Consider the following 11098-nt stretch of genomic DNA (forward strand, 5'->3'; position numbering starts at 1 on the left):
ACAGAAAAAAAAACATAAGTATGCAGGTGGACTGTTCTCATACCGTTACTGAGAGCAGGAAAATATCCGCCTGCCCCCAGTAGAATAGAAAGAATGAATTTACAAACAGTGAATTGAATACAGACTTTTAAACCAAAGACCGATCGTGACAGCTGAGACACAAAGCCTTCATTGATCTCTTAAGAGTTTGTTCCTGCAACAACCCCGCCTCTCTGCCCCCCCCTCCCTTTACCCCTACCCACCCATCCCCTTGCTCTCAAACCCCTCCCTCCCACACACACACACATCGCCAAACAACAGACAACTCCAAAGGAATTGGAGTTAAATAAATGCCATGGGGAGGAAGGAAGCAAATCGTTGGGTAGCCAGAGAGTAACTAGTGGGGCTACGGCAAGAAAGATCCAAATAAAATAAAAGGCAGAATAGAATGACAAAATATATTCCTAAAAAAGAGGATGGAATCCCCCCCCCCACCCCCTTCCCCACTCACTCCCCCATAGCCACAGGTTATAAGCCTACATTAGGATCTACACTGACAGTAGTTGCAACAGTTATAGTGAAGGTGGCAGGCTCAGTTTCATATTTAGTATCATTACTTTGCGTTCATGTTCAAGTCAGATGTGGTTTAAAGAAGCAACATGATGTTTTCTCCGCTAGTCCGTAGTCTGTCTCAAAGGTGCGTCTACATGAGGCTAATCAGCTGTGTTCAAGAAACAAACAGCAACACAAGAAGTTAAAAGAAAAGTAAAAAGTATGCCGTCATGACAGAACCCCCATACAGCCCCCCCGCCCCCCCCCCGAAAAAAAACTGGAACAGACAAATTGACACCAAGTTTTTTCTAAATGCACTCTCTTTAAAGCAGAGGTTGGCTATCGCCTCCCAGATCAAGGGGAACAGAAACAAAGCCATGTGAGTAGATTTAAAAGACTCTGCTCATGCATTTGAACAGTAGTGAATCAGGACAAAGACATCTTTTTTTTAATGTGCATTTAAATCACCAATTGTCTGCAGTTGCCTTTTTTTTCCTTTATAATATATTCCTTAATGTTTTGTTTTTTAATAATAATAACTTTTTTTTTTCTAAGACGGTGTCCATTAAATGCAAACGACGTAGGAAGAGGAAGAGGAGGTCGTGAGGAACAGGAGGAGTTGTGTTCACACGTGACCTCCGCTCGCTTCGCCTTTCTACACTTCTATGTTGTTCCCGGCGTAAAGCCTGGTCCATGTCCGGGCTGCAACACAAACAAGGAAGACATGAAGTGAGAGGAGGAAACCAGACATTCAATGAGAAGGAAGGTAGCGTGAGGGAGGGCAAGAGGTGGACAGTTCAGGGTTTGACAGTAACGCTTGCCCGCTTGCCCGGAGCAAGTAAAAAAATCGCCGGGTTAGTTTGCGAGAGCCCGACGACGCTGCTGGATCCTGTATCTGTTTACCTGTGTGCAGGAAGAACAACAGACGGCGCAGGCGCCAGACCAGACTAGATGATTGTGGAGTGAAGATATTATTAAAGCGTATGCGATGCGACGGGTGATCGACAGGCGCGTACGCTTTGATAATATCTTCACACATCTAGTCTGGTCCGGCGCCTGCGCCGTCTGTTGTTCTTCCTGCACACAGGTAAACAGATCCAGGATGCAGCAGCGTCGTCGGGCTCGCGCAAACAAACCCGGCGATTTTTTTTTACTTGCTCCGGGCAAGCGGGCAAGCGTTACTGTCAAACCCTGCTGTGGATATGAAAGGACTTAAGCAAGACATCTGAAGCTGCCACCAGGGTAAAAGCAGCAGCAACAACGGCACTAAGTGTTGTCTTTGCAGAATGGTAGTCTATATAAAGTTACCGGTAACTTGATCCGGGTAAGTGAGTGATGATTGAGTTGGGGAACATTCTCACTGTTCAGGCCCTGGCGGCTTTACGACTCTCACCTGTCTCTATGGCTTGAGCTTCATTGGTCTTCCACTGCTCTGCAACGTCATTGGCTAGAGGATCATCTGGGTTGGGAGCGCTTAGTAATGCCTGGATTGATAGCAGGACTGTGCGGATCTGCAAGGCTGGAGACCATTTATCTGAAAAACAGATTTGACAAAAATCAGATTTGAAATAAACCAAAGACAGAGAAGGTGACGGAGCAATGACAGATGGAGCGAGGAGGATGAGGAGCAGTGGGGCAGAGAAAGGGAGAGGGGATGAGTGATAATAATAACAGGGTATATACAGGAATCTTGAGGTTAATTTCAATACCTTTCTAAGACTTTTTAAAGACCTTGTCAATAATTTTCCAGACCTCACCGCCACTTGGAGCTGTAACCGTTTACATCAGTGACACCTTTAACTTAACAGTTTGAGTTCGCAATAGACTAGACCACTATCATCCAACAGAATTTCCGGTTCATCTTAGTTTTTTAATAAAACTAATAAATTCATGAACTTTTACTAAACGTTTTTAGGACTCAAACTCTTTGGACAGAGTCTAATTCAGAAAAACACAGGTGTTTTTTCTACAAAACTCAAGAACTCTAAAAATAAAAAATAAAATAAAATCTTGATAAGACTTTTTAATACTTATTAAGGGTCTTGATTTTCCCAAAATTGATTTATCAACTTTTAATACTTTTCAAGACACCGCGGATACCCTGAATAATAATAATACGTTTATTTGTATAGCGCTTTTCCTGCAAACATTGCAGCTCAAAGTGCTTTAATCATTATAATTTAATTAATTAATTTTGCCATTTAGCAGACGCTTTTATCCAAAGCGACTTACAATTATGAATTACAGGGACATTCCCCCTGGAGTAACTGAGGGCTAAGTGCCTTACCCAAGGGCACACTAGTAGTGGTGTGGCTTCAGGCGGGATTTGAACTCACAACCTTCCGATCCCAAGTCCAACTCACTATCCACTAGACCACCACTACCCTATTATATACGTAATCATAATTTAATTATTTAGTTATTTAAAGGCAATATTAAAAAGATGGGTTTTTAGACTTGAACTTGACTTGAACATATTTGTTGAGGTTGCATCCCTAATGTAAACTGGCCGTGCATTCCACAATCTGGGTGCATAAAATGAGAATGCAGCCTCACCAAATCTCTTCTTTTGTACGTGGTACACAGAGAAAACCAGCGTCAGAAGACCTGAGAGCTCTATTGGGCTGATAGAAAAAGGTCTGAACATATTCTGGTGCTATGCCAGTGAGAGCTTTATAAACAAGCAGAAGGATCTTGAAATCTATTCTGAACTTAACAGGAAGCCAGTGTAGAGTTTCTAAAATAGGAGTTATATGAGCTCGTCTGCTTGTTTTGGTTAAAACTCTCGCTGCTGCATTTTGGACTAATTGCGGCTGGCCAATAGCTTTCTTCGGAAGACCAGAAAGGAGACCGTTACAATAGTCCAAACAGACTGATGTATCTACTTTCAGCACTAGGGGCAGTGGAGAGCCAGTATCTAGTGTGGCATGTTGCAGTGGTGAGGTGCAGCTCCAGTGAGAGGTCAACAGTGTTATCGTAGAGGCCCTTGATCTTTCGAGGGAGATTTAAAAAAGCAAATCCCTCATAACATTCCCATGCCAAACATGGTTCTATGCAGAGGGGACATCAAAGGAAACAATGCACAGGCCTGCTAACCAGCCTGGTCTGACAGACCTGGGGGGTAATTCCACATATTATGTTGATAGCTACGATCAGTTGAAAAAGCCTGGTTAGAGTTAATGTCGACTGTGATTTAAGACTCAAGTCATTCCAGTAACACAATAGACCTATCGCTAAGCCACGCCCCAAAATAGAAATTGTCAGCCAGAAAACTCAGACTAACAACTCGCTAATATCTGATGGTGAAAAGCTTCTAGCCGAAATATTCTTGTCATCTTTTCAAAAACATGTCTATTACTTACTTGTAAATCAGAAAATTGAACTCCCGTCATTGTAAGTCATTGAATGTCATTCAGTCACGGTCGGTCAGTCGGTCACTGTCAGTGAAGAATTTGAGCGAGCGTTGTTTGTTTGTCCGAGTTTTCAAAGGGGGCGTGGCTTAGCGATAGGTCTGTTCAGCCTTGTCGTCAACGCTAACTCTTGGAAATGGAAATGCTCGCTCTCTGGGCGCGTGCACAGAATAATAAGCAGGCCAGAACAGCCGTTTGTCGAAAAGAAGATAGAAGATACTACGACTGGAACATTGTGATTGAAGATATTATGAAAGGGTATGATCACCCGTACGCTTTGATAATATCTTCACTCAAGATCATCTAGTCTGGTCTCGCACCTGCGCCGTCTGTTGTTCTTCCTGCACACAGGTAAAATATCTGGGATCCAGCAGCGTCGTCGTGCTCGCGCAAACAAACCCCGCGATTGTTTTACTTGCTCCGGGCAAGTAAAACGGCGTTACTGTGGAACCCTGTACATAACTAACTCTTATATGTGTTGAAGCATTCATGTTGAGACAACAGCCAGAGTGGTTTCTTACCTTTCAAGATATCTAGACATATTCTCCCCAGCTTGTCTACGTTGGGGTGATATATTTTGGTCATGAAGCGTACTTTAGGCGCTGCCATGGGGTATTCTTCTGGGAGAAAGAGTTCAAGTTTAAACGTGCCCCCCTCGAAGGGCGAGTCCTGCGGCCCGGCGATGACCACGTGGAAGTAGCGGGCGTTCCCTTCATCAGGCTCCGCCTTGATCCCGGGAACGGGCTCCGCCATCAGACGCTGAGTCTCCTAGCAACACAAGGAAACACGCAGACGGAGACGGACACAGAGTTAGAATGGTCAGAACTGCAGAGTCACTAACCATCTTCCGTCGTAGACTGAAGACCTCCATCTCTTCAGGTTACACCTTAACTGCTCCTCCTGAGACATCTACTACCCCCCAGCACTGCGTCTCCTGAAGACACCCGCTTTTCCCCTCTACTGTGTCCCCTAAAAACTTATATTTGCCCCCCTTGTACTGTCTACAGTCTAAATAAAAATGTAAAACAATGTATAATAAAACGTTTAGAAGAAGGTTTTTCCTTCTATCAATGGCCCCGGGCCTGAGCTGGATTACTCTTCCTGCAACGACTGGTGGATTGATGATTCACTTGCTTAGTCAAATGTATCGATTGTAAGTCGCTTTGGAATAAGGCGTCTGCTAAATGCCAAACATGTACATGTAAATGTAGAATAAGCACTAAAACAGTGAAGCAAATAGGCCTAACTAAAACTACCTAGAGACACTTGTGTGATTGTGAACGTTTTGATCTAGCTAGACAACTTAGTGCTATTCTAATGACCCTATGTAGGAAGTCAAATACCCCCTTCTACAGAACAGATTGTCTCCTGTGATCCCTACAGTCTTCCCTCACCCACATTGGTCATTCTGGAGAAGCGTGCTGCTGGGGCTCCTAAGACTAATATACTTCCACATGGCATAGAATCATTTAGAATCATTCCCAGAGATGCACACAGATGTCATGTCTCTTTCACAGTGTACCCACAAACTAATTTCCTTCTGTTCAGTCTATTGACAACCGTGCTCCAGGGACGACTATTACAAATGTGCGGCCCCGCTGGTTGGTGTCACCTAGGTTACAGATCCTTGCTAATCCACAGATGAGGCAGAGGAGGGATGCAGTGATACTGATACCAGACACTCACTCATAAAGCTGCTCTGATGCCACTTTACACTGTTGGGCCAAACTACTCCCCCGCAGACTCCTACTCCCCTCTGTATCGTTGGCCAAATCGTGATGTTACAATTATAAGGTTCTATCTCCTTTTTTGTCAGATTTTAGTTTTTTACATAATCTGATCCATTAGTAGAGATGCTCCGATCAGGGTTTTTGGTGCCGATCACCGATCACTGGAATCAGTGATCTGCCGATCCGATATCACCGATCACAGCGTCGAAAATGGCAATTGAAGCATTCTATTTATTGTGTAGCATTATTTATGTTTTTAATTATTCTTAACACCATTGACATTGTATATTAAGTATTCAAATGAAATTAGGAGATGAGAAAGTATCATGAATTGACAACCATCTGTTTTATTGAATTCACAACCACCTGTAGCTTACTTCAGGAAAAACAAATAAAATGTGAAAATAAAAATCATAATAAATAAAATGTACACTGTCACATCAAATGTGCAACATTCCACTCGAATGAGAGGAACTAGGGGCTCTTAGAGAACTTGGAGCTTATACTGTAGCTTTCCTGAGGAACAATAAACATACCCAAACTAAACTGCAACATAAACAGGCTATAGCCAAATATAAAATACTGTTTCAAGTCAGTCAGTTTCAAGTCATATTTAGGAGGAGATAAGACAGCAAGTCAGCAATAATCAATAAAACAAAAAAACAAAACATTGCACCTAAGGAGATTTCAGACTCAAACCTTACTTCTTAAGCAGCATCACTGGCAGATTAGCCTTGAGAAATACAAGCATCTCAGCGTTTTTGGCACTCAGCCTGTCCCTCTTATCATCTAAAATATGTCCTGCTATGCTGAAAAGTCACTCGCTATCTACACTTGTGCAAGGTGCACAGAGGAAGACTTAAAACTCTCGCGCTAATAGTTGTTGTTGCTATGGGCCGCCTAGCTGAGTGACTTCCTGCTCACGGGGTCACATGACGTCGCTGAACACTACCTACACTACGCTCGTGAAGTCGCGCTGGAACTCTGACCAGCACTCGTGGAACGCCTCTCGTCCAATCAAAGCACTCGGTCCCTTTATGACGTCGAGCCCAGTGTGCGCTTCGGCGCTCTCGGAGCGAATCGACGCACGCAGCAAATGCCGTATGATATTCGTGGTATTGAAAGACCTTGCGTGCGTTCCTCCACGGTATTTCTTTTGAGCAGACATTACAAACTGCATATTTGTTGTCTCTTTCCGACACTGTGTAATATTGCCAGACTGGCGACGCCATTTCTCTATGTAAACTGATCGGCCGTGTTTGATCGGCCGTTTTGAGAACTCCGATCAAAACCGATCAAGGCCATATCGGCCGATACCGATCGGCGCCGATCAGATCGGAGCATCTCTATCCATTAGGTGTTTATTCATGCCTGTGTGGTGGTTATTTTTAAAATGTTTACATTTTTGAGTTAGTAATTAATAAAAGTGCCTAGGGATGCACGATATGCATTTTTTTCCAACCGATACCGATGTTTACCCGCTTCTCGTGGCCGATAACCGATATGAGAACCGATATGAGAACAGATATAATTTCACAGTTGATAACCTGTAGTTCATGCACACCTGAAGGTATACACAAAGGCTATGTAGTGAGCAAAGATTGATGATTTAATATTCCATAGTAGGGATTAGGGGTGTAAATCACCAGCTTCATCACGATACGATATTATATCGATTTGTTTGTATGACGATACAATGTTTGACGATATCACAATGTCAGTCACGATACGATTTCGATTCGATTCGATTCAAGATCGATATGACGATATGATCGATATAACGCGATATCATATGCCAATCTAACACAATTATCAATTGTAATAAGTGGTAATTAACATACAGCTCATTAACACACACACACACACACACACACACACACACACACACACAGGTTCAGAGAGACATCCAGTCACACACGCACACACACACACACACAAACACACACGTCCACACACGTGTCACACACGTCCAGCAGGTCTGATATTGGTCTGACTGGATTCGCCTCGAAGAGTAGATGTTAAAAAATATCTTTGGTGTCCAAAACGGTCAATGTATTCGCCCATTAGACTCCCGTTAGACGCACTCTCATTAGACGCACTCACACAAGCCGAACATTTCCGAAGATCACCGGAGATTGCCGAACGCGAGAGGAGGAGGAGCCGAGAAGTGGAGCCGAGCCAGTCGACAGTCACACACGGTGAATGCGAGTCACACATTGCGAACGCGAGTATGTTAACGTCCCTGGTTCAGAGAGATGTTCCAAAATATATATTAAAAGGGATAGACTTACTGTCTCTCATCAAAAATGAAAAACATTCGTATCTTTTTCAAGTCTCTCTCTCTCTCTGCGCGCATAAGATGACGATATAGATCGATATTTTTACATTGCATCGATGTAATCAGATCGTTAGTCAATGAATCGATGCATCGATGTGAATCGATGTATCGTTACACCCCTAGTAGGGATGCACGATATGCATTTTTCCCAACCGATACCGATACCGATGTTTACCCGCTTCTCGTGGCCGATAACCGATTCAGTGTTTCCTCTACATGCATTTATTGGTGGCGGGCCGCCACGATGGAATTTCCTCCGCCACGAATTGATTCAGTCCACACACAAAAAAAAAAAAAAAGTTCTCAAAAAAAAAAAAAAAAAAAACATTTTAGCTGATTAAAATATATCTGATCCTAGATCAGCGCTATAATGGATGTTGACTAAAAGTGCACCTAAATCCACGCCCATCTCTCTCTAACCGCTGATCCAAAATCAGATTAATGACATTCAGTTGACGACGTGACACAAGGGCTCCTGATTGGTCTAAATGTGAACTGTGGTATTATTGTTATTGTGTACAGGCCACCGTAGTGACATCCGGGGGGTATTCCACCAACATCGCTAAAGGGAAAATCCAGGTTTAGTCTGATAAATCTCGCGAGAGTTCTTACAAATATCCAGGCATATTCTGATAGGTCTCGCGAGAGTTATCAAAAATAAGCCAGGATTTTCCTTTAGCGACGTTGATGGAATACCCCCCAGGTCAGGTGGGCAGGTTACGACTAGACAACAAGAGACCGGTATTGTAGAGCTTACAGAGCGAGTTAAAATAAAGACACTTACATTGAAATACAGAAGGACTCACGTGTATGTTTAATAGAATAACACGACATGGTGTCAGAAGTCCTGTAAGTGAGTGTTAAGAGTTAGATCGGCCGACAAGTGTCATTTGAGCTCGTGACGGTGAGAAGGGAGAAGAAAAGATGGATGCTAATGCTAACGCGGGAGCAGCTGCAGTCCAGAGAACGGCGCCAGTTTCAAGTGCTACGTTAGCAGACATTAGCAAGTCAAAAAACGATTCTTATGTGCCGTCACTTTAGCAACGACACAGTATTGTCAAGGGGAAAAGAAGGGGAGACGATTTTTTTATTGACAACGGAATTACATGCTGGAAAAACATGCAGCTAAAATTCAGGGAACATTTGGACAATAAGAGACACACGGGAGAAGTACGGGAAAACAGGGCTCATGTGGGTCTCATCAAAGGTAAGAGTTTGTTTTCTTTAACTCAGCTGATACTCAGCTGTTTACCGAATGCTCCATCTGACTGTGATTTTACTTCTGTAATGTGGTGGGTTGACATAATTCACGCACGGAACTATAGGTTGAGACTATTGTTCCGTCCGTAGTACCCAAGTTGTTTAGACTGTTCTATTTACTGCTTGAGTGTGTTGTTGACAATCGTTCATGTCCTTCATTAAACGTTTAGCTTTGTCATTTGATACGCCGCCTACGACTACCATCTCTCTGCACTACAGTAAACAGTTAATCAGTAACGTTAGCCGCTTTTGTGCTCATGTAGGCCTACTTCGTATTATATTATAGCTGATGATCTTTGTGTGTGTATGTGACTGTCAGTCACAAGTTTATATTCTGTATATTCATTTTTTTTTTTTTTTGGCCATCCTCTAGTTTTGGCTGTGATTAGAAAAAAGAAAAGAAAAGAAAAAAAAACGTTGTTTTGAGCGCGCGTGCACGCGAAAAAAATCGCGCGCGCTGCGCGCCGCGGCCACGACCACCCGCCACCATTGTAAAAATTCCTGGAGAAAACACTGGATATGATAACCGATATTTTTTTATTTCCTAGCACCAGGGGAGCCCCCCCTCCCAAATTTCGTTGTTTGGTACCTGTACTATATCAATGACAATAAAGACCATTCAGATATAATTTCACAGTTGATAACCTGTAGTTCATGCACACCTGAAGGTAAGAAAGGCTATGTAGTGAGCAAAGATTGATGATTTAATATTCCATAGTGATCTCACCAAATCTAACTTACATCACTATTGTTAACACAACAAAGAGAACACTTCTGACTCTTCAAATGTTCATTTATTATTTCCTCTAACAAACAGAATCTGTTATAGACAGTGCACAATGCTTTTTTTAGCCAAGATCTGGCCTCCTTTTATGAAAATAAAAAAGGCTCACCTAAGCCTTCTCCAAACATGGTTTCAAAAGCCCCGCGGATGGCTATCGCAGTATGCGAACCGGAGAACTCCTGCGCATGCAGCAGTGTCTTCTTCATATTGAAGTCCTCATCCAGCCACTGGGCCGTCAAACTAAGCATACTGACTGGACTAACGTCAGAAGTCCATATGTCCGTGGTAAAACTTATCTGGCTTACGCTAGTATCGATCAGACTATGGATGTGTGTGGCGACTGTATCATACATAGCAGGCAGGCACACGTCTGCAAAATAGCGGCGACTTGGGAGTGTATACCGGGGCTCTAAATGTGAAATTAGCTGGCGAAATCCTTTATCTTCTACTACAGAGAAAGGCTGGTCGTCGAGGGCCATCAACTCCATTATTTTTTCATTGATTGCTTGAGCCTTTGAGCTGTCTCGAGTGAACTTCCTGCAGTTTTCAAATGCGTATTCAATAGGCACAGCAGCTTTTTTTTTCGAGGCTAGGCTACCTTGTTCTGCTACTACTACTAGTGCTTGATATTCCTTCCATACAGCGTGCTTGCAATGGTGAATCTTAAGGTGACTTATGAGATTCGTTGTGTTGTAACTCGTAGACCTTTGCCCTCCTCTCCGAACTTTTGTCGAACATGTGTTGCAAATTGCAAACGCACTATCTGCCTCAGAAACTCTGAAGAATGTCCACACCGGTGAAGACATGTTTCGCTCTCGTCTCGTCTATACACACTGCGTGGCTGTACACAGGCGCAGCATCATGAGCGCGGAAACCGGAAGCAGAAATATTTCGGCTTCATTCGGCAAAATTTTTATAAAACCGATAAATATTTAATAACATTAATTTCCCATTATCGGGCCGATAAATATCAGTGCCGATAATATCGTGCATCCCTAAAAGTGCCTATTAGGCTTGACTACTGGTATAGGAGAGGAAGAATTCA

General features: G+C 43.1%; 1 protein-coding gene across 1 annotated transcript in view; it reads right to left on the reverse strand.

Moving 5' to 3' along the window:
- Positions 1–503: 503 nt before the first annotated feature.
- The window catches only part of ube2na (ubiquitin-conjugating enzyme E2Na), a 15232-nt gene continuing 4637 nt past the window's right edge, over positions 504–11098 (reverse strand). Inside the window, exons 2-4 of the mRNA XM_080545160.1 lie at positions 4463–4709; positions 1925–2065; positions 504–1233 (exon numbers count right to left, since the gene is read on the reverse strand). Of these exons, the coding sequence (XP_080401286.1) occupies positions 1187–1233; positions 1925–2065; positions 4463–4709 (435 nt within the window). The 3' untranslated portion in view covers positions 504–1186. The remainder of the gene's footprint in view (positions 1234–1924; positions 2066–4462; positions 4710–11098) is intronic.

Source organism: Nansenia antarctica, assembly GCF_963989245.1.
Source record: "Nansenia antarctica genome assembly, chromosome: 14".
NCBI classification, from domain to species: domain Eukaryota; kingdom Metazoa; phylum Chordata; class Actinopteri; order Argentiniformes; family Microstomatidae; genus Nansenia; species Nansenia antarctica.